The sequence below is a fragment of the Triturus cristatus genome, chromosome 4_1 (genome assembly GCF_964204655.1).
Source record: "Triturus cristatus chromosome 4_1, aTriCri1.1, whole genome shotgun sequence".
NCBI classification, from domain to species: Eukaryota; Metazoa; Chordata; class Amphibia; order Caudata; family Salamandridae; genus Triturus; species Triturus cristatus.
The window spans coordinates 1,036,983,266-1,037,007,586 of record NC_140585.1 but is presented as its reverse complement, the minus strand read 5'-3'; the positions used below and the strand labels follow the sequence as shown (position 1 = coordinate 1,037,007,586).

General features: G+C 43.3%; 1 protein-coding gene across 3 annotated transcripts in view; it reads left to right on the top strand.

Annotated features, from left to right (window-relative positions):
• HDAC10 (histone deacetylase 10) overlaps nucleotides 1-24,321 on the top strand; it is a 440,238-nt gene that overhangs the window by 394,226 nt on the left and 21,691 nt on the right. For all 3 annotated transcript variants that reach the window (XM_085653979.1, XM_085653977.1, XM_085653978.1), the window contains 2 exons: nucleotides 14,257-14,445; nucleotides 15,524-15,683. In XM_085653979.1, coding sequence (XP_085510105.1) covers nucleotides 14,257-14,445; nucleotides 15,524-15,683 — 349 coding nt within the window. The remainder of the gene's footprint in view (nucleotides 1-14,256; nucleotides 14,446-15,523; nucleotides 15,684-24,321) is intronic.

Below are 24,321 nucleotides of genomic sequence, written 5' to 3'. Positions count from 1 at the left end.
CCAACATTCTGAATGACAATACCTCCCCCCTTGTCAGCTGGTTTTATCACAATAGATGGATTGGTTTGCAATGATTGGAGAGCTTGAAATTCAAGGGCACTCATGTTTTTATAGGCTCCTTGGTCTTGAAACGCTTCTACATCATTGAAAACAGCTTGTTCAAATGCAATGATCCCCGCTGGAACCAAGTGTGGGGGAGGTGTAAATGTAGATTTTAGACGTAAAGTTGTGTCACTAAGATGCTCTGCAGGGACATCTGATTTATTGTTCTCAAAGAAAAATTTCAATTTCAGTTTTCTGAAAAAATCAGATAATTCACAGTGTAATCGAAAGCGATCTACATTGGACCATTATCGAACAGGTGAAATCAACTTCATTGTTCGAAAAAGAACAACGCTGGGTTTATAGGTTGTCTACACATCTGTCAGGACTCAACGACAATATCCCCTGGGGCACAGTGTTGAGACGCTAAAACAAGAGCCTTCAAATTAAATATCTAGGTTCATTATAGTGGTGTTGTGCTCCCCTTTTTTGACCTATGGACCTATTCTGTATTATGGCCACTTTGGATCTTTGGTCATCTGTGGTATTTTGCACATTGTAAATTCTGTGGATGAGTCTGCTCATCCCCACTATATATATCAGGCTAAATAGGGTTTTGATTCGTCACGAAATTCTAGATTTTGCGGAGTCCCTGGGGTAATGAATTTACTAAATAACTGATCATCCGTGACAATCACGTTGGGGAATAGATGTTAGTCGGCAGTCGGATTTAAAGTGTCAAGTTGCCGCTGCACGGCGTTTTGAGTTGAATAAAGTTTTAGGTTGAAAGGAGCCTTTAGCGCTCTAGCGTTTTCAGTGGATTGCATTCATATAGTCCTTCTTTACTGTCTCAAGCTCAGAGGCGTGTTGGGAAAGACTGATACATTCACTTCCGGGTCGGCAGCGGCTCACTATCTGCATTTAAACACGAGCCCGTCATTACGCCTTTACCTCCGGGCTCGGCGGACCTTTTAGGTGCAGACTGCTGGCTGTGGACTTGGATGATGTAAGTACTATCCTCCCACTGAATGCGATCCCTCAAAATTATGCTATACAGAATATTGTGGCAAACAATCTGTGTAAGGGACGGTGTGATGCTATATCTAACGCTTACCCCGCATTTCTCCTTCTGTTGCCACAGCTGTTCTGTAGTCCCGCAATCCGCCTTCTTGCCCAAGGAGCGCACACCCACTCTTTTATACGTAAGCTGCCAGTGTTTTTATCATTTCAAATTTTGCTTTCCTTCTTTGAAGTTGTAAAGCATTTTTAACAGTGTCTACGATATATGTGATCTCTATTAATACTAAGAATCTTGTTTGGCCAGAGTATCGACCAAAGTGTGGGAATACTCTATCTATATATTGTTTGATTATATGGATTTTGGCATGTTTACAAAGCTTTGTAATTACATTTATCTTCTTGTTCTGATTGTAACACAGAATATGGCTACAAGTTTATACAGACTATGTTAATAACGTGGGGACTGATTCGGTCTCTTCGGCTTGGTTTCTTGTAGATCTGATGAATATAAGGCAACTATTATGTGTCTCCTTAATGAAATCCATTTTTTTCAGAAATACGAGGTCTGTTTCCAGAACTGTGGGAGACCTCCACTGGAACCGTGAGTCTATCGGTTCTCTGCACCTGAGGTTAGGGTAGGCCTTAGCGAGCCTATACCGCCAAGGTGCTTTTTTCTGTTGTATAATTAGGTCCTGATGAAAGCTTAGTGAACAAACATCTTATAAGCTGAAACATGTCGACCGCTTGACCACTCATAGGATACATCTGACCAAATTAATGTCAGTAGTAATTATCCTTCACAGTTTTTAACATATTCCTGTCTCGTCACTATTAAAGTGTTTTGGTGTACGACACATGGTTTTTTTAAATAAATCCTTTTCACTTTTTTCACACTTATCACTTCACTTTACTCTAGTCTGAAATTGTTGCTCCGCCTTAATTTGAAGCGTCGAAGCACACCAGAGGTGCATAAGGCTACTCTGGCTAAAACCCCATGATGAAGCATGTCACTAACTATGTTGGTGAGTGAGGGTTTTATTTTTTCATCAGATGGATTCTGTTTCCTTCACACTTTTTCCAAGCACATGGTGTACTATTGTACATTCGATCTTTTGACTGCGTCACGCTCTTTTGTTGTTGTTATATTCAATCATATGTACACACACGGTAATGAATTAATTATATAAATGTAAATCTGTCGCGAAGAATTAAAAAAAATAATTTTCTGAGTTCTTCATGGAGAAAGAATTAGACATGCCATTCCCTAAAGTGGATCCAAATGCATGAACCACTTATCTAACTCTAAAGCTATGTATTCACATACTAAACAATAAATATTAAATGGTACACTGTGCACTAGGAGAAGCCTCTGGAGAACATTTGTCTTAAGGTGTACCTTCCGGAGCACTCAAAACATGCGGATATCAGATCTCAAAAGCATCTAGTGTATAATGCACAGCAGACTAAACGCATTCTCTTTCAACCCCTGATTTTCAACAGTTGCAGTAAATTGGCTGATTACTTGTGGAAGATAGCTATACCCAGGGCCACTTGAATTATGTGGCAGGGGAGGGCCAAATTATACTTCAGGGTTGATTAAATTATGTGGCCACAAAAAACAAGTTATGCGGCATAATGCAGCACATTTTGCGATTGTATTTTTTTATTATCTTGTAATTTTTACTCATTGCCAGGGCAAAGGGTTCACCTCATTAGTGCCAGTTTAACGCCCAAATACAGCAATAAGCCACAGAAAGGTGACCAAACAACCTTTCTGAGGACCTTCTACTGCCCTGCAATACTGGTAACTGCAGTTTCATTAACCTTTGATCCGTTTGATCTAGCAAAACATTTTTTTGTTAAATTAATATCTGCAGATTATACAGCAGATGATAGATTATGTGGCAAATGCAGCAGATCCATAATAGTGCAGAACACTGCAGAATCCAATTTTTCCAGTGTCCCTGGCTCTACTACCCTGGTAGATGGAAGAGTGATATATTATTCTTCCATCAGCCAATTCTTCCTTCCTCTGGGCCATCCGGTAGTCTCATCATTGTTTATTCTTGAAGGCCATAAAAGCTTGTCTCCTGGGATGTAAACACATATGTTTAGTCTTGACATGTTGTGTTGTTTCACACCATAGTTTCTTTAAATGTTTCCATCCCATAGACTGATTCAAGACTGCATCTCATATGAAGCTTTCTAAAAGTAAATCAGTTTCACTACATTTCATAGTCCTGTTTCAGCATTATGCATCATATTCACATCAGAATCCTGACATTTGTGTGAGAAATGTATTTTTAATACAAAAAAACTCTATTTGGACTGCCTCAGTCTATAGTAGCTTATCTAGATCAGGTTTCTTTTTTACTTTCTGGTTCATGTAGCCCTGAATTTATAATAGAATAAATATCACTATCAGTAGCAGGATGCAAAGAAAAAACCTGGATAGGATGAACTATGTTAGTATGGTATTAGGAAACATGAGAGCTCTGCGGAATTTCACTGTAGTGTGAGTTGTGTGTGTCCATACCCAGATTTTAATTCTTTATGAAATGTGATATTATTAAGTATAGAGATTTACATTTAGAAACTTTAGCAGCAATGTGATAAACAACCAGGTTTCACCTGTGCCCAGGACTCATTGCCTACTACTCAATCGGAGAAAAGTTGATGACTTCCCCCCCACCCACCTCCTCACTCAAAGGAGTTGTCACTGTAATTTTATACTGGAGAGAAAAGACATGACACTGAACATAGAACGATAACAGTAATCCTAGACACAAGAAGACCGACTCTCACACAACTCTTACAGGAAAGAAGCCTTGATAAAAGCACATGTTTAAGACCACTACCCGTGCATCTCACTTGGAAGGAACAGCAAGATTGTTTCTCAGAATCCATAGCATGCTAAAACCTAAGGCAACCACCGATTACACCTCGGATATTAAAGAGGAGTCTTGATCAATGATTAACCCCTAAGATTTTACTTTTGACACTGGTAAGGGGAGGAGGCCTATCCATTTTTTCAAGAGACTGATGTGCTAGCTTACCTGGTGTTTCCCTAGTATCAAGAGTACTTTCTTAGTTACAGTTCATTTAGACAAGTGTAACCCATCAATTGGTTGACGTTGCCAGGCGTAGCTTAAAATCAACAGCTCACGTAGGCCCTATTGTCTAGGCTGCTAAACTGTGTATTATCAGTATTTGACAATTCCTGAGAGCCAAAACACCTCATTAAAGATGACAATGGCTGGCCATTGATGTTGAATAGGATTGGATGTAACAATGAGCCCCGAGACACTGCGAAAAGAACCTCTATCTTCATTTGAAAAGGAGAAGACTTGACTGAAATCTTCCTGTCCGGAATGGTGTAAACCAGTCCAGGGCGACCTGTTTCAGCACCAGGCCGGTGTTGATTGATTTGAAAATGTAGACATCCAGCTGTACTTTCTCAGCAGCCTGTCCCTAGTATATTCCCAGTGGCCAATCTCCATTCCAGGATACTCTCTCATGCTTCTCATTGTGGAGAGTGGTGAGTAATGAAGCCAACACACGCAATAAGTGTTTCTGACATGTGTCTAAATGATCACAGCAACTTTTTCTCCTTCTCTACTCCACTTAAACGTTCTGCTATTTTAAAGACAGATGATCTGTCTCTCCTGTGAATCTTATAGAATCGCTCCCTCTTACCTGGACACATAGGTATTTTGCTTCCTGCTTCCTTCAATAATGTTCATTTATTTATTTTTCCACTAATTGTAAGTTGTCTGCTGAGGTGAATGTGCTCAGCACTCTTCTCCCTCCGCAGTCCACATGGATCAAATGTCTACTCCACAGCATTTGTGAGGGAGTCCGTAGACAGAGCCCTGCTCTGTCTGTGTCTACTTAAGGTTTTTAGTCTTGTTTTCCTTAGTGTTTTCAAGGGTATTTACCATCAGCGCTAGTTTCAGCTTAATGACTGGGGTAGTTTGTCTCTGTTTTTTTTTGGCCAGGAAATCTCTCTTCATGCCTTGCACCTCCTGCTGCCTGGCAAAGATCTGTGCATATGATCCACAGCCAAAAGACCTTTGCTACCTGCATCCACATAACACTCCATATGACTGCAAACGTTGGTAGAATTTTGCAGCCAAGACCCAAGCAGGACTGAGACTGTGGGCTGATATGTGCCCTTTAGGGTGGCCCCCCTTACACATGCACCCCTTCTTAGGGAGAAACAACCAGCTCCTCAGACACTCGTTCACAAAATTGTCAGACAATTATCAGAACCTCGAAAATTCTATTTGGTGTGTAAATCCAGCTCATTAGAGCACTTGCCTTCTTTTCTGCTAAAAACATAATTGACAATTCCATAATACTGAAGGCATTCCTGATAGCACTCCTTCAACAGCTTTTCTAATGCCATGCTCTACTGGCAAACTTGCCTCGTCAACATCCTTATCAGCCACTCTTTGATCGTCCACCACACCATCGTCAAAGTTCATCAGACTGTCTGTGACATCCTGTCAACTGCTATCAAATCAACAACTTCTGTTTGAGTTATTATGTTATCGACAACATCAATGTTGGTGGTAGCCTCGTCAGCAGTGAGACCATCTTCAATGCCTATTAAAAAGGCTCAGACTGCAAGCAAGTGGGATCTCCACTCTGAAATAGCATGTTCCACTCTCAAAGGCATTTAAATCACTATGACATCTACTGTATTGTGCATGTCAACAACACATTCACAGACGTCACCTTTGAAAATTTCCAAACAGTCCTCGGTGCACATATTGGAGACTGGGGAAAACATGAACGAAAAAGACCAAGATTTCAACTCCTGTGTCAAGATAAAAGCATACAATAGGCAGGAGAGCCATGCAAAGAAGTTGTGTTCTTTCAAGAACAACAATAAGAGGCCAGGCTACCTGACTGGTATATTTCGTACTACAAATGCTGTTAGGAAGTATTTATGAGCCTAGAAGGCAATTTTGAAAGCCACCAATTGCTCATATTCCATCTGACTTCCTCCCATGTGGCCTCAGAACATCAGAGATATATTTAACTCCAGGTTTGCAAAGGAATTGACATACAGCCAACAACATAGATGCCACTACGGCCATAAAAAACATCACCACTGCCTCTACCATAGCCCAGTATTTGGTGAAGAAGACTTGGAGGACGAGGAAAAAGAGGGGGGAAGTTCCAGAACAGCAAAGTCGGAAAAATATATCAGGCCCCCTGAAGGGCGAAAGGCAAAAGACACACCTACCTGTCAACTCTCCATCAGGTGATAGTGCACATTTTCATAGGTTGTTCAAATTCACTTCAGAGCACTACAAACTGCCATGGCTTCAAAAGAAAAGCAATGCTTTTAAAGAAAAGCTTTGCAGGTCCATTAGATTAGATTGGATTCATTCTCATTTTAGACAATTAATGGGAAAAGGGCCAATGATTCATAAATGCCCCATCAACAGTTCGCATCACAATACCACATCTGGAGAAAAAATACAAGGTCCTTGAGCATACCCTGGCATGCATTATGAGCCACCATAAGCCATACTCCATCTTCTCTGCAGCAACACTTCTCCAGTCAGTCCATACAGCTTTGGCATGCGGAGCCCTAGCGACTAGGGGAGGAGGCACTTGGATACTTGGGTACAGCTCTATGGCTGCAGTATGCATCAAAGCAACCAAAGCATTGGCAATACTGGGTTGCTATGCTTAACAAATGGAGGCTGGCATTGCTCTTTTTCTAGCGCTAATCCAAGTGGACTAAAAGGGCAGAAGCCTGAACCATCCTTTACTTGTATGACTGTCATCGACACAGCCATGGATGTGTCAAATGTATCTTCAGTTGGAGAGAAGGTGCAGCTATACCCAGAAGACTGAGATGATTTAAGCGTAAAGCCTTTTGCTCTGAGCTTTAGGGTCAGATACAAACATACTTATTCACTGGAAAACATTATGTGGCAACTGCGTAGATTAAGTCCTCCATTTGACTAAACCAGACGTCTCATTCTCCCTTAGAGCCTTTAAGCATAGGCAACCTTTAAATTTTAATGATATCAGAAGTTTTTTCTTTTAAGTGTCCTTCAGTAGAGATACTACATTTAGCAGAAACAACATCATCCCTACCATCATGTTTACTTACAAGATGGGTTACTCATTGGGTAGAGGCCAGCAGAGGCAGTCCAACACCAATCAGTTGGCAAGACAATGAGGAGGATCTCAGACCACAAATCCGTAAGCAATTTAGAGAATTGACATTGACCGATTCGACACCCTTGCTGTGCCCTATCAGTGTAAGAAATGTAGTTTTTGTAGGAGACTGGTAGGAAATGATCACAGATCCTTGGGTGTTTCATCTGATCTACTTTAGTCACATGTCGCAGTTCATTAAGAGTACACACTCTGTTCCTCCAGCCGCAGAGAAAACGTCAATACCCAAAAGACTTGCACCAAAAGAACAATACAATAGGTATCCAATACTCATTTGAAACAAGGTTTCTATCTCAGGCTCTTCCTCGTATAGGAGAAACTAGAAGATGAAGATCTATTTTGGACCTGATGAAACTAAAGAAATCACTCAAAAAGGTAATATTTCAGGATGATTGCCCTACAGGATATTATCACACTACGACAAGCGGGAGAAATGTTGATATTGATATATCTTAATTAAGTGTATTTACATATATACCCATCCATCCCAAGTACCAACAGTATCTCAAATTCTCAATGACTGGTCAGTATTCACTTTAAAGGCTGACCACTAGGTCTCCAAAAGGCTCCCAGGATTTTCTCTGCATGCCTTGTTCGACTAATGGCTTATAAAAGAAAGCAAGGTGTTTCCCTAAAAGTATGAATGCGTGATAAAGGTAAAGTTGATTGAGCAGGGACAACAGCCTGCATATTCCTGTTTGTCACTGTTCCAGCACATGAATTGTAAATATCATTTGTTAACTGTCATTTAAACTGGTTCTAGTTTCTAATGCAATCATGGTTAATCAAGGGGCATTTAGGACTGAATAATTGACTTATTACTACTAATAGATTGTCTGCTCAGCCAATCAATGTAAAGAAGTAACAATATGTAATAAGCAGCAATATAAATGTATTAATCACTGTCGGTCTTTGTAAGTGTAATACAGGTTCATCACGCTGTAAAAAAAAAAATCTAGTGTACAAAAACCTATTTTTCTGATGAATTCAACTATCAGCAGATTCCTCAACTTTTGAAAATTCTCCAGGCGTGAAACTGGATACAGAAACTTTTTGAGCAATATACCTGAGTGCCTGTAGTTGGCTCCTAAAGCATTTCCCTTGGGAGCTGGTTCACCGCAAATTTCTGGGGCCGTCGGCAACACCACCGTAAATCAAAGACTTCTGTGAATCAATACTGCAGCTCTTTGGCAGATTTCGGCTCCCTCTGGCGCAACTCAGGACCCCAGGTAACTGCAAGGGCCTCCACCTGGGACCCTACTGGCAGGACTGCCCTTGAGCCCAGCTGGACCCGCCATGGGCTCCGCACAGGCTTCACTGCTGACTCCAAACTGATGACGCGACCCACGTCAGACCTTGGATAATCATCTCCGACACTGGACTGCGTAGTGCAACCTATTGTGCTTTCCAACTCGGTCAGCACCGCTTCGACCGCAACTAAGGGTGCACTCTGATCCATTTGCGACTCAGCCTTTGGGAAACCCACCAGATTTAAATATTTGCCCTTGCCTCAAGAAAGGGCCCTAGCTCTACATACTTTACTTGAATGGATTCTGCCAACCATGCATATGCTGCTGAGGGTGATAGTCAGATGAAGGGTGGCTCAAGCTCCTGTTTCCCACTGTGGAGGTGAAGACTATAGTCCTCGCTGTGATGTATTCGTCTGGGCGAACGAATACAGGCACCCTTTCTAGGGCTTGGGCAAAATCCTGTTCTGGACGTCTGGTGAACAGGGAGATGGCATAATGCCATCATCCAGCTCTGGGTGTGATCCGACTTCTTGACTCAGCACCCCTCACCTTAGAGCCTAGTCATGCAGGCCTCACAAAGTAAGGTCAACCCTAACACACTCCCTACCATGCCACCAGACAGGGAACCAAAATGTATAGAAAGCTTTGGGAAAAGTGTTTTCCTCAACTAGTTGGGCCATCAGAATCGGCTCGCTTCTAGGGTTTTATACTCCAATCCTTTCAGACTCCATTGCACAAGAATTCCTGGTATCCCTGAAGGCTATTCGGGATGGCTGCAATGCGAGAAAATGTACCATCCACTGTGGCTTAAACACCACAGTTTGCATAGGGAGGGCAATTAGCCCCAGTGTGGCTATTATGAGGCACGTTTGGATGATGTCCACTGGCTTCTCCGGCAATGCCAAGTCCACGTTACTGGACATACCTTTGATGGCTCTCCACTTTTTGGTGAGAAGGCATACTCGATTCTTGAGCCCTTTAAGAATAGTACAGCCACGGTGTTCTCTATGGGCTGTCTTCTCTGCCACGTCAGCTGCACCAACAGTTTTGCCCTCAAATTCAGCCTGCCCAACAAACCCTTCAGCCATATCACGGTTGAGGCTGTGGTTTTCACAGACCATGTGAAAAACAAGGGCAGAGTGCAACATAGTCTTACGCCCTTCCCTCTGCTTCAAAACCTCTTTAGTGGGCCCTTCAAGGCACACAGACCCCTGTCAGAGGTAGGAGCTGACATTTCCTGCCATGGTGGCAAGCGATAACTTCTGTCAACTGGGTCCAATGGATTGTCCAGCCAGGCTACACCCTACCAGGTCTTGTCACTCCGCCGCACCTTTCACCACCTTCAGAACAGCAGACCTTCTGTCCTTCTTGCAGCAGGAAGTTTATGCCCTTCTGGCCAAAGGAGCCATAGAGAGGATGCCAGCATCCGAAGTAGTCTTTGGTTGTTACTCGTGCTACTTTATGGTCCCAAAGTCAGACCTTTAGTGCTCTCAAAAATTGACTACTGTAATGGCCTGTATCTTAGTTTACATGAGCATTTAATTAATAAGCTGCAGATCCTACAAAATGCAGCGGCACGACCACTGCTGAGGATTCCTTAATACCACTCCGTATCAAAATCCATCAGGAAACTGCACTGGTTGCTAGTTAGACAAAGAATCACAATTCAAGCCCTCTGCATCGCTGATAAAGCACTGCATGACTTAGACCTGGAATTTCCTAAAAACAGTCTTAAATGGTACCCCCCAGGTAGGACATACGGTCTGCGACAGCCAAATGTGCAGGAGTGTCCCGGTTCTAACAATCCTCCTGGGGAGGCGGACGTTTTATGACTGAAGCAGCAAAAGCATGGAACTCCCTCCCTTTGCATATAAAAGCTATACCTAATCTGTTAACCTTTAGAAAAGCTTAGCAAACCTGGTTATTCAATATTAACTGAGTCCTAACACTATTTTGGGGTACTCCTCTTACAGTAGCAAAGCTAGCGGCAAGACGCCTCTAGGTATTCGAGCGCTTTTGAAAAGTATTTAACATAACAAAGAAAGGTCAGAAGCCTTTGTCCTATAATCGACTTTTGCCCTCTCAATGACTTACTGCGAAAGACCAATTCAAAATGCTCATCCCGATCCAGACCTTGTGTGCCCTCGGCCCTAGAGTCTGGATCATAGCAATATGTATGCAGGACACTTATTGCCACATACCCGTCCTGCAGGTCCACAGGTGCTACCTGCAGTTCACAGTGGGGCAGGAGCATTTTCACTTCACGGTGTTCACTTTTGGCCTCGCTAGTGTCCCTCAGGTTTTCACAAAAGTGATGGCAGTGATTTCAGCACATCTTCAGGGATTTAAGTCTTCCCCTGCCTTGATGACTGGATGCTGATGGCAGGCTTACCCCAGGCAGTCGTCACCCACCTCCAAACTACTACCAACCTCCTCAGTTCATTGGGGTTCACTATTAACATGCCAAAAATAACACCTGACAACTTCACAGATGCTCCCCTTCATCTGAGCCATTTTGAAAACAGTGCAGTTTTGTGCCTTTCACTTGGAACTTAAAGTCTAGGACATTTGGGCAATGACCCTGATGTTTCAGCTTTTGTCCTGGATCTTAGCGAGACCAGATCTGAGGCATATGCGGCCCCTGCAGTGGAACAGGAAGTCCCAATGGGCACAGAATCCGGGGGGACGTCTTCGATCATGTCCAGATTTCGGAAGAGATGGCAAAGGACTTGCAGTAGTGATTGCCTGACTGCAGTAGGGTCAGGAGCAGACCCATCTTCCTTTCTCATGCATAGCTGACAGTGGTGACCGATACATCATTTCTGAGTTGGTCACTTGGCAGAAGTGGAAATCATAAGCATCTGGTCTCTGGCAGAATCTCAGCTCCACATCAACCTGCTGGAGCTGCGAGTCACTTACTTGGCAATGAAGGCCTTCCTACCACCCATCAAAGGCAGGCTGCAGGTTCTCACAGACAACGCCACCTCCATGTGGTGTAGCCACACACAGGGCGGGGTAGGGTCATGAACCATGTGCCAAGAGGCATTATACCTCTGGAAATGGTTGGAACACCAGGGGATTTTCCTGGTGGTACACCACTTTCCAGGTTCTCCAAATGCCAGTGCAGATGAGCTTAGCCACAGACTCCTAGCAGACCACAAATGGCTGTTGCATCTGGAGGTGGTGCACGGTCTCTTCCACAAATGGGGAGAACCTTGGTTCGAGCTTTTCGTCACCACCAAGAACGCGCTATGCCAGCACTTTGCTATTTAGAGTTTCAAAGACTTCTCTCTCTGTCTCTCTCTCTCTCTCTCTCTCTCTCTCTCTCTCTGTCTGTCTGTCTCTCTCTCTCTCTGTCTCTCTCTCTCTCTCTCTCTCTCTCTCTCTCTCTCTCTGTCTGTCTGTCTCTCTCTCTCTCTCTGTCTGTCTGTCTGTCTGTCTGTCTCTCTGTCTGTCTCTCTCTCTCTGTCTCTCTCTCTGTCTCTCTCTCTCTCTCTCATGTTCTGCATAGACTTGAACTCTGGACTCCTGTACACCTTTCTGCTGATACCTCTCCTGCTCTGAAATATATCAGGTAAACGACTGGGCCTAAGTCATCCTAGTGGCACTGTATTGGGCACAGGGAGTGTGGTATTCCGAACCAATGGACATGAGCATTTGTCCTCTGATCAGCCTGCCGCCTCGGAAGCACCTTCTGTTGGAGCAGCAGGACAGGGTTCTGGACCCAGGCCTGTGCAATCATAACCTCCATGCTTGGAGATTGAGCGTCAACAGTTGACAGCCTTCAATCACCCTCCTGAGGTTCTAGATGTCATCTTAGCAGCCAGACATCCCTCAACCAAATCAGTATACGCCTGCCGTTGGGACAAGATTGTTATTTGGTGCGGTGCTCGGCAGATCGACCCACCCTATCCAGGTTGCCCGAAATATTGCTTTTTTGTGTTCCCTAGCCCAATAAGTACTTGCTTTGGACACAGTTAAAGAGTACCTGTCGGCTCTCTACTTATTTTGGTTCCTGTATCAGCCTTCTTTGTATAAATCATCTGTTGGGATGTGTATTTGAATGGTTCGCAACATTTGTTTCCACCCTCTCTCTTCATCATGCCTCAGTGGGACCTTAGCTTGGTCCTCACCTTCCTGGTGTGTATTCCTTTAGAACTGCATCACCACTGTCTACCATGATTTCTCACCCTCAAGAGAAAGCTCCTTAACGCCATTACATCAGTGTGGCAGGTGAGTGCGCTGCAAGCCCTCGCTATCAACCTGCCATACTCTGCTTTCTTCCCAGATGAGGTGGTCCTTACAATCCGAGCTTTCTTCTGAAAGTGATGACTCCTTTTCATGTTGGATAAAACATCACCCGACCAGCGTTCTTCACCCCACCTGCCCCTTCTATGGCGGAGAAGAGGCTCCACTGGCTTAATCCTAAAAGGACTTCTAGCTTTTACATCAGTCATACCAAGGAACTTTGTGTGGATGCTCAGCTCTTTGTGGGATTCCCTAGAGCGAAGAAAGACAAAGCAGTGCAGAAGGCCATCTTTCAGTGGATTGTACTTTGCAATAAAATGTGCTACACATTGGACAAGAAGCAGCCTCCAAAAGGTTTGCAGGCACATTTCACCAGAACCTAGGGCTGCTACCACTGCATTGGCTCACAGTTCTGGATATTTTCCAGGCTGCTGTGTAGGCGTCACTCCATACGTTCAGGAAGCACTACTGTCTGGACATTCATGTCTGTTGAGATGGGCATTTTCCCTCTCCGTCCTACAGGTTTGAGCCAATTGACAGACTCACCACCTGAGATGTTTGCTTTAGTATCTAGTCAAATGTTGAGGAATCTGTGGTTAGAAGTATATATCAGAAGAACTAGTTACTTACCTACAGTAACACTCTTTCTGGTGGATAATCTAATAGCGGATTTTTCACTGATTCCCAGCCTCCCTGTTCTGTGAACTGGGCTCTTTTCTACCTAAAAAGATCTGCACAGTGGTCAAAGCCAATTTGCTGTTGCGATCTGCATCTGGGGGTGCGGACAGTCTAGAAATCAACTGGTGTCTGCTTATTCGTGTGGCACCTATATGCTGTTCAGCGCATCACTTGCAGGGTGAGACGGCGTTGGAATGGAGCTGCATGCCTCCACCTACACAAGCTCAGGGGTACTGCTTAAAACGTTTCCAGATACAGTCTGACACCTGGGGAATATTCAAAAAGTGAAGAATCTGTGGTTAGACAGAATCTACCAGAAAGAGCTTTATCGAAAGTGAGTAACTTGTTCAATTGGAGTAATGGTTAGTGCATTTCCTTAATGTTGTAGCTTTCCTCCTTAGCAAATCTTGATGGAAACATAAGGTTGATGTGGGCAGAACAAGATATACCCTTAACAACTTTCATCTTGGTGACCGTGTTGATGCTGTGGTGCACGTGTTCTCTGACCCTATTAATACTCTGTCCAGGGTATTAAAAAGGTTCCAGAATACAGTCTTATTCCAGACTTAGTTGTTCGACATAAATTCCAACTCCAATAAGTCCTCTATATTGCTCCTTGCGTACAGAAGCAATCTTTGCCTGTTATTTAAATAAGTTCACAATTTATTACATGGCTGACAGTATAACCTTATCCCCTCACCTTAGTTACACACAGATTCTTGGATCTTTGCCGTCATATTGACTTGACTTTTGTGACGATTTACTTATTACTTTTAAACTGTTCACCATCTTGTTTCCCTTTCTTGTTTCAAAGGATCTGGAAAGAGACAACAGTTTCCTGTATGCTTTACTTCGCCTAATACTTCCTTTGGCATACAGCTATCAGCCTGAATTAACAATAATTACTTTGGGACCTAATAGTAAGCTCGGTGTCAGTAGTATTGCCCTGCTGACCCGATTGTTGCAAAGCCTTGCTAATGGACGTATACTCGCAGTGATTCAGGTAAGGAATCTAAAGCCTAAAACACTTTTCAAAGTTGATTATATTAAAATTCTATACATAGAGCTGAAATGTTATATAAACATTACCACACTTGTTTATAAGACAACCTACTGGAGTATAGTGGCATGAAAAGCAGGTTAAAATGCATTAGTGAAATGATGGTATGCAATTAATGGTAACACTACTTGTGGATACACTCAGCCTCACAGAGGCTATGTTCTGTGGGGAAACACCGGGTATTTTTGGTAACTTCAGGGGTTTATTCTATTCTAAGGAGAGTAGACTGTTACATAGTGGAAAGCTCATTAATTTGATTGTACTGGCATATTGACTGCACCTACCCTGTTAGAGTTCTCCAGGGCTCCCTCAAGAGACTGGGAGCCCACTTGTGCAGAAACTTGGAGTGTATTCATCTGCTGTGGACACATCATACAGACCTACTTTTCTAAAGACCTCTATTTCACTTATTATTCATTTTTGTAAAACGTTTCAAGAGGACAATGAGAGCTGATTTTTATTGCACTGAGGGTTCAACTAATTTTGGTCTCTACTTTGAAATCTTGGATTTAGTTTCAGTTGAGTACTTTGTCTCTGCAAATGTTCTACTTGTGGTCTGTTGTAACAGAAGGCTGTAGAATAGTTTAATTGCTGCCATCATGTTTCTAGCATTAACTTACTATAGTGTGTTGGTTAAGTGAGCGATCTCTATGAACCTGGTGTAGGTGCAGCTGACAGTGCTTGAGATTAATGTTTTGTTTGCTTTAAATTAGTGAATAAAAACTTTCAACATTAAAGTACTAAAATCCTCTCTGAAAGTCCTGTGGTTTAATAGTGAGAACCTTAACAACTCCTTCTTAGCCTTGATCACATCCTTCATCCCTGATCTTACCCACCTTATGTATATTGGCCCTGCTGCAGTTTGTGTAACTTTTGAAAACAAACTATGTGTTTTGTTTTGCTAACACACTATTGTGCGTTTATTGATTTAAAGTCAAAATTTATGATGCAAAGTAGGTTATAAAAAGAGGAAACAAATATGGTTTATGTCATCATTTGGTGGTCTATGTTTCCATAACAGGACACAGAATTCAAGTACATGGAAGGCATTGCTGAAGCTTTAATGAATGTGAATATGCCTGACCTAGTGCCATATTCACCGTCTCCAAAGGAGGTCATCCTCGCAATAGAAGAAAGAAGGCACAAGCTTCAGGAAGAATGGAAACTGCTTCAAAGTTCAGGTCAGTTGTTTAGGTTCCATCTACCGTGCCTCTCTTTTCAGGATGTAGGTTTCAAATGGAGCATGACCACATCTCTGATACATACGGGTTTGCTCCCACCTCAGCATTTAAGAACTGTAGGGCTCCTAGAGGACCAACTTCAATTGGTGGTGGGATGCACTTCTCGAGCGAACATGCCACAACATGCACAGTGAACATAGAAGCATGTGGGCAGTCTCATAGATCAGAAACTCTGGAAAGATATTTCTGTAAAGTGGCATGGAATCGTCAAAAATCCCAGTCTAGTTTAAGTGTATGGAACATTTTGCAATGGACCTTGCTATATAACCATAGCCCACCAAAGATCAAATGCGTACGTTTGGCAAAATGGTGTGTTCCAAACATATTAGGCTATCCCTCTGTTAGACCTCAATGTTTGTCTTGACATCTTAATACACTGCTCCCACATATTTTATATGGTAAGGTGGGATTCCTTGTGTAAAAAGTTCAAAATACGGTTGCACTCACGGGTATGGGATGGTTGTATCAACAGGTAATCCTTGTAAAACGACTTTGGTGCTGGTGAGACCACCTCCTAACCATAGAGGTGTGAACAATCAATGTAAAGTAGCGCCTTCAGGAAAGACGTCCTCACAATAGCACTCAATAGCACGCTTTAAGAACAGGTACAAGTGTTGTCGTGGTAATTATAATTTCTTTAATTCATGTGAAAAAAGTCATGGGGTATGATAATTCTCATACTTTTTGAAACTAAATGATGATGGACATCGCAGTTATATATTCAAAGGTTTAGCGAGCAAAATATTTCAGATGTCCCCGATGCATTTCGGGACTCGCCCTTCGTCAGGGGGATGATTCTGAAAAACGCCAAACGCCAAGTGCGAAGCTTCTTCAGCATATGCTTGGAAAACACTTCATATGCAATTTTAAAATAAATAATTGTAAAACCTTAAGGTGAAATCCTAGCCATTGTTGCAGCCTGTTGTTTACATTTATTCAGAACACTTGAGAGGCACTGTTTCTATCAGTGACATCGGAAAAGGAGGAGAGTGGGTAAGACCATGGGGTTGCTTCAGATTGGTGATTCAGTTTAGACATAACATTTATGGCTGAACACAGCTCAAAACATGGAGACTTTTAATAAATGCAGGCTGAGGTCAGGATATCTCTGATACTCCCTTTAGTTTGCCAACAGGGGATGCCTTTTAAGGGACATTCATCAACATGTTGTGGCTACAGCAAACCCCTGAAATGTGTTTTCTCCATTATTTGGATCGTCTCACAAAATTTGAATCTAAGAAGGTCTCTGAACTAAGGTGCCGGAGCACAGTCTTTTGGTTCTGGCATAATCATGATTCGTGTGACTGATAGAAGCCAGAAAAAAGCTCGAGCGCTGTTCTTCATAAAATTAGTTGCAAAAACCAGTAGATAACTGGGTCTTGTGAGAGCTCCAGCTAGGACCAAGCACCAAACATAAGACTATGGGTACTTAATTGTAGCATAAAAGTCATCTCAACTGCACAAGGTCCACCAATCAGAGAAGAAACAAACCCGTCTAACCCGTGGGGTTCTCCCTCTACCACTGTACCAAGATGCTCAGGTTGCAAGAGGAATGAAACTAGCCGTGGTACAAGACTTTAAGCTGGCTAAGGGCAGCCTTGCAGGCATACACCTCCATAGCAGGGTTAAATGTACGCAGGTGTATGACTAATCTGTGATCACTCTGAAAGGTGACTGCTTCCCTTAAAGGCGTTCCAGTTCTCAGAAGTACCAACCCGGTCTATTTGGGTTGGGGAGTTAAATCTCTGATATAGCACAAAGTCCAAAGGTGGTAATGGAGGACAATTTAACTGACAGAAGTCATCCGCATAAATTGAATATGCCCTAGATATCAGAGCTCCAACTGCTCATGATATAGAAACACAAAACCACACCGAACCATGGTAAGCAGTTCAATCAAAATATTTACCTAAAGAGTGGACAGCACGTTATTGCTGGAGAAAGAGGACATGATGACTGTATCCAAAGTACCAATCATGAGACCCAATCCCACCATGGAGCGTGAGCATGGATCTGCGCTGATAAATGCTGGGTATTTTGAGCCCATCACCACCTCAATAACGGACTGATTAACACCTAATAGTCTATCAAAAGTGTCTGCTACGTACATTACACGACCCACAAAATTAGATGCCAAATGCTTAGAGCGACAGAAACCGGGCTTTGAGATAATTTTATCACTTTTCTGTAGGAGTTTTTCCCTTGGGATACAAAATATACATAAACATGGAAATCTGGTTAACAGTTGGAGTGGCATTTGTTTACACAGATGATCTGCCATGTACTGAAGTCCATGCTCCCACAAAGGAGTTGTTCGAGTGTATCATTCCTAACTCATCCTTTGGGGCAGCAGTGCTCATTTGTCAGGTTAAGGCAAAAGGAGTTCCTTGATCCAACACGCCATCTAAAAACAGTATCCCATATTATCTTAATAGTAGGGAATTACATTTGGTAGATGAGCACTCCCAACTAACCAACAAGCCTAAAAATTCATAAAAACATGACTGTATTGGAGTTAATTCTAATTGGGAAAGGCATGCTTTTGACACCAACAAGTCAATCGGGTATTGTTTCAAAATATTGACATATGACGTGTGTTACCCTGGTTGGACCATTTTCTTATTCCATCACAGTATCTAAACATGCTATGTCTCTCAATAGTTACAACAGGCACTGCGCATACTCTTAAACTTCTCCAGAATGTCCCTGATAGTTCTGCGTATTTCAAAAAGCACAAATCCTAAAATCATTATTTGAGTCTTCCTCCAAACACCAATGATGCTAGGCAAAATCATACCTATTACAATTCTGAGATTGAAAGAAGGCATTAAAGCTATTATAAAGTGGTACAACTCAAACTTGGCGACACTGAAGAGTGCTGACTGAAACCTGGAGTGCTCCTAGTGGCATTTCAAGTTTGACGCAAATAAAGTTCTCTTGAACCAAAGCAGTGGCGTCTAGTGGGTAATCAAGAAAGCTAAAGTCATGCTCTTGCACGACAGCCAGTGGTCCGTGATGTACTTATTTTCAAGCTACAATAATGAAAATACAATTGGACCCTTCCAGCAACCCTCTGCTTGCACTACACCCTGTACTAACTCCCCCACCATAGATGCATTATATTTCTCCTTCAAACCCCTAACAGTGGGTGAGAAATGGAAACAAAGTAGAATGATTACATTATCCAACCTTCCCCACTGAACTATGGCCCATTTAATTAATCTCCATTTGCTGTTCTTGTCACTGGGCTGAGGCAAAGAAGTAATCCTGCTCCTTCTGAAGAGGAGGCAAAGATCCAGGCAAGCATCACCAAGTGCCTGGACTACATCAGATTTTGGATGATGAAAAGCTTCCTTTATTCTACTGTGAGGAAACAGATGCAGCTTCTGTAGTGGACAACCATGGCAGGAATACATACCCCCTTTGAGTGCACCAGCTTTTGGATCCCCTGCCTTCATCACTGAAAGTCAGATACTAGAACATTCTATTTGATTTCACTTTGTCTCCCCAAATCTATGCAGTGGTGAATGGGGCCAAACTCCAGTTTTCCTTTGCACCTAAAAATATCTGTCTCTCTTGCATTACATCACTGGGTGGAGCTGATCATTTAGGTATCAATTAACGATTCACCTCTTTAAAGAACACTACATCACGATGCATAAACTGTCCACAACCCAGATTTCTCTCCTATTACCCGTTGATTTTATGCATGTCTTTGAGCACGTACAGCACTCCACTGCCTTTTGGCTGGATTCACGCTATAGAAATAGCATATACATAGAAGCATACATACATACATGAGGTTCTTTGAATGACTTTCCTATGTTACTTCAACATGGTATGGGAGGATGCCTCTTAAACTAGTAGTTAATTGGCTCCAAAGGTGCAAAGTAGCCAGTGGGGATAGATGGAGTAGTTTTTTACCTGTAACTCCAGTTCTCTTGTAGGGGTATTTCCGTGCTAGTCATAATCATGTGAATAGTCCCGCCCATGTGCGTGGACCCCAGAGCACTTCATTAGATATATCTTCTTAAGTTGTCCTCTTCTGCCTTTCTTCAGGAAGGCCTGTATGGACACTTAAGAGATAAAAAGACAATAATGCAGCCTAAGAAACTAGGCTACACTGGCCATTACTTCATCTTGAAGTGAAAAAGATAGCCAGTTTAACTTTAAGTTTAGTAATTTACTGAGTTTTACACATAGGAAACTCTCCTTCACAAAACTCCTTTTTCATGATAGAGATGAAAGGAATGGATAGAGAAGCCCCCATAGGCTGCCATTATGTGTCTGCAAACGGGTACACTGCCTTTAAGAGTCTCCAGAGACCCCCGGTATCCCATGAGGCACAGCCAGAGGCATTTACTTTCAGTTCTTTTTGAAGGCGTAAATAAGCAGAGCCTGCTGAGTCTTGGGGACATCTGTATCTGCCACCGGGGAGGAGGGCGGGTTGCTTATCACTATCACGGAAATACCCCTACAAGAGAACTGGAGTTACAGGTAAGAAACTACTCTTTCTCTTGTAGGGGATTTCCATGTATAGTCATAATCATGTGAATAGACTAGCAAGCCCATCTCCAAAACAACTCACCAGCGGTGGCAGAACAGAGGACCACCGCACTATTGTGCAAATAGATTTCGAAGTGAAGCCTGCCCAACCTGAGCATCTGCCCTAGCATCACTATCAAGGCAGTAGTGCTTAGTAAATGTGTGTACTGACTTCCAAGTGGCAGCCTTACAGATTTCTGAAATAGGTACATTACGAAGTAGAGCCGCAGTAGCTGCTTTACCTCTAGTAGAGTGAGCCCTAGGCGTACTAATTAAAGGTTTGTTTGCTTTCTGATAACACAGCTGAATACATGAAACAATCCACCTAGAAATGGATTGTTTAGAGGTAGCTAGACCAGTTCGAACTGAGCCGTAGTTTACAAATAGCTGGTCTGTTCTACGGATATCGTTAGTCTTGTCTAAGTAGAATTTCAAGACTCTCCTAACGTCAAGAGAATGCAGTGACCTCTCCGCAGGAGAAGATGTATTTTGAAACTTTAGGAAGGAACTTAAATTGCGTCCTCATAACTACCTTAGAGGAATGAAAGACTGTATAAGGTTCTTTACAACATAAAGCCTGAAGTTCGCTAACCCTGCAGGCGGACGTAATGGCCACAAGGAAAGCCGTCTTCCAGGACAGGTGCTGAAGAGAAGCCTTATGAATGGGTTCAAACGGTTCCTTCATTAGTCGTGAAAGGACTACATTCAACTTACAGGGAGGCGAAGGACGTCTGTTGGGAGGAAACACTTTCTTCAATCCTTCAAGAAAATCTCTGATGACTGAGATTTAAAAAAAGGAAGTTTGTGAAGGACATTTCCTATACTCAGTCAAAGCTGCCAGATGAACTTTGATCGAATGGAACTGAAGGCCAGTTTGCGCCAAGTGTAACAAGTAAGGAAGGATGACATCTTCCTTACAGGAGGTAGGATCAAAGTCCTTAGAAGCACACCAGATGCAAAATCTCTTCCATTTATACGCATAGGACGTGCGTGTAGATGGTCTCTTGGCTTCTTTCAGTATCTCCATACAGTCCTGAGGGAGATTCAAATGTCCGTACTGTACTAGCTCAGGAGCCATGTCGCCAAATTCAATGACGAGAGTTTGGGGTGCACCATCTGTCCGCCGAACTTCGTCAGAAGGTCCGGCCTGCACGGCAGCCGGAGATGTGGCAGGAGAGACCGGTGGAGTAGGTCTGTGAACCACCACTGCTGGGGCCACTCCGGAGCAATGAGGATCATCTTGGCGCGTGATTGGGAGAGCTTGATCAGCACTGTTGGAATCAGGGGAATTGGTGGAAAAGTGTGGAGAAAGCCGCCTGACCAACTGAGTCCCTGGTTGGTAAAACCTGGAGGCGAAGTCGCGGCATTTGCTGTTTTCATCGGTAGCAAACAGATCGACTTCTGGAGTACTCCATCTGTCGAAAATGTCTTGCACCACTACGTCGTTTAAGACCCATTCGTGGTTTTCGTGAATGAGTCTGCTGAGAGCGTCTGCCTGAACATTCTGAACACCTGGAAGGTGAGTTGCCGTGCTGGCCAGGTTCCTGGCTAACAGCCAGTGCCAGATGGCCTGGGCTTCCTGAGACAGTACTCGAGATCTGGAGCCCTCCTGCTTGTTGAGGTAGAACATTGTTGTCGTATTGTCTGTCTGAACAAGCAGGGAGCTGGAGTGAAAAGACGGCTGGAATGCTTTCAGCGCCAAATCGACTGCTCGAAGTTCCAGGAAGTTGATGTGGCACTTGGTTTCTTTTAGAATCCATGCGCCCTGTATCTGTAGGTGGTCGAAATGCGCTCCCCATCCGTGGAGAGAAGCATCCGTTACTATTGTTTGTGTGGGTATCTTCTTGTGGAAGGGAATCCTCCGGAGGAGATTGCGTGGAGAACACCACCATCGGATGGACTGACGAGCCTGTTGCGACAGTTGAATCCTGTCTTCCCAGTCCCCCAGTGTCTGGTCCCACTAATCCTCCAGACATTCCTGCAGGGGTCTCATATGGAAGCGTGCATTTGGAGTGAGGAAAATGCATGACGCCTTCGAACCCAGGAAAGACGATACTTTCTCTTCCAGGGGATCCTCATCAATATGAAACCAACAAGAAGGTGCACAGTCCGTGGCAGAGCAAGATAGCAAAACAATAGTTAATGTAGAGAAACGCAAGAGATCCTACAAATAATTGGGACAAGCCCTTCTCAGGAGGTAGGAGTCCATCAGCCCACCCTTATTGGCGGAGCATCGTCATCTGGTACTCCTGGGAATCACTGTCTAGGCCCATATATGCAGATCCCCAGGGACTCTGCCCAGGTGCACCGGCCAGTGATACCCCAAAAAGGAATCAACTCCTGCCAGGGTCTGTACCCAAGTAGTTGAGGGCTCCAGTGGTGTGCAGTGCAAGAAAGTGAAGTGGAGTTAAAAATGAATACTTGGTCAAAAAATATGTTTAATGTGGATCAACCAAGTTTCATGTCTAAAAGAACCTATAGTCTGTTGTATATTTTTACAGGCTAGTTTTTGGTTCATGTGAGAGTGTGGTCGACATGTTTCAGCCGCTACGGTGACTTAACCCGGCTTTCATCAGGACCGAAAGAAAAGAGCTACTGCAACACTAATTACAAAGTGATAAAACTACACCCATACACCAAATGTGAGTGTGGGATACCGGTGTGGCTATTGCCACCCTACCAAAAAAGGCTCAAACTAGAGCGTAAGAACGATGTCTTCATTCCTAAAAAAGAAAAATATAAATGAACCTCATGTATATCAAAACACAACTACTGATTGCCACAAAGTAAAGCTGATTCAGCATCACCCAGATCAACAACTAAACTCCAAAATGATGTTTTTAGATACTAAATTAGTATAGAAAATTGGAAAAGACTCACCCAGCTTTGTGTGGGAGAAAAGCCTCACCTCACCCGGCTGACTGCTCGGAGAAGGAGGCACCGCTCTGTTTAAATGTGGAGACAGAAACAAGACAGATTGCCAATGGATACCCGTCTGCTCAAAGCTCAACACACATATTTTAAACAAATTAAAATGGAACCCAAATTAATTAAAAAAGTCCGAGACCTCGTGACCGCCCATAAGAGTCAAGTAGTGTTAAGGTGATGTCACTTTAGAACAATCTATCAGACATCTAGTGTAACCAGAGTCAGACAATACTGTAAATGATTGTTGTTAGGTGGTTGAAGGAGCTGTCAACAGGATTCTAACAGCTAATTCTGTTTTGGAGAACGAAAGAGCATGCTGTCTTCCCCCTACTTATCTGTCAACATCTCTGACTAACTTGCTGTCTGAGAATCGTTTGGCAGGGCAGAGAGGGTGCTACATAGTAGCGATCGTGTCAGACAGGCACGTTCTAAAGTTGCAGTCAGCAACATGTGCGTGCTTGACAGAGACAAGTCTAAGACCTCATAACTAGGTCTGTATAGTTAAATTAATGTCTCTTAAAAACAGAAGAACCTGTAAGGCTTCCTATGTGACCTGGGGCAGATATAACCATGAAAGATTGGTGGGTAAAAAAGAAAGAAACCAACCCTGGGATCTATGGCCAAGGGTCAACCAACCAGTTCCAAATTAAGGATTATATCTAAAACTGAAGTAAGCCAACAGTACAAGCAGCCTGCCTCCTCACCTGTCCGTCGATACCTCTGACTGGCTCACAAGCTGTCTGGGAGGTATCGACAGGAAGGGGAGGCTGCTATTCATAGTGCTCAAGTGGGACGCGTACGTCGTGAATTCAATTCAGCTGTTTATTCACCTGTACTTCAGCTGCGTCTATGCAAATTGAAGCGCATGCGCCTAAGATAAGCGCTTGCAGAAATGCGCATGCGTTGGTGCCAGACACTGCGCTAGTATAGCTTGTAAGTCCGAGTGTATTACAAATTAATAAGAATAATCAGAGCAATCCAGACAAAGCGAATCTCCACAGGATCCGACCGCCTACGTTTACGGTGCGGTGTATAGTATACATCGCACCACTGATGGGGCCTCGTGTGTCTAGCGCGCATGCGTCGGGGAGTAAAGGAGTCGACC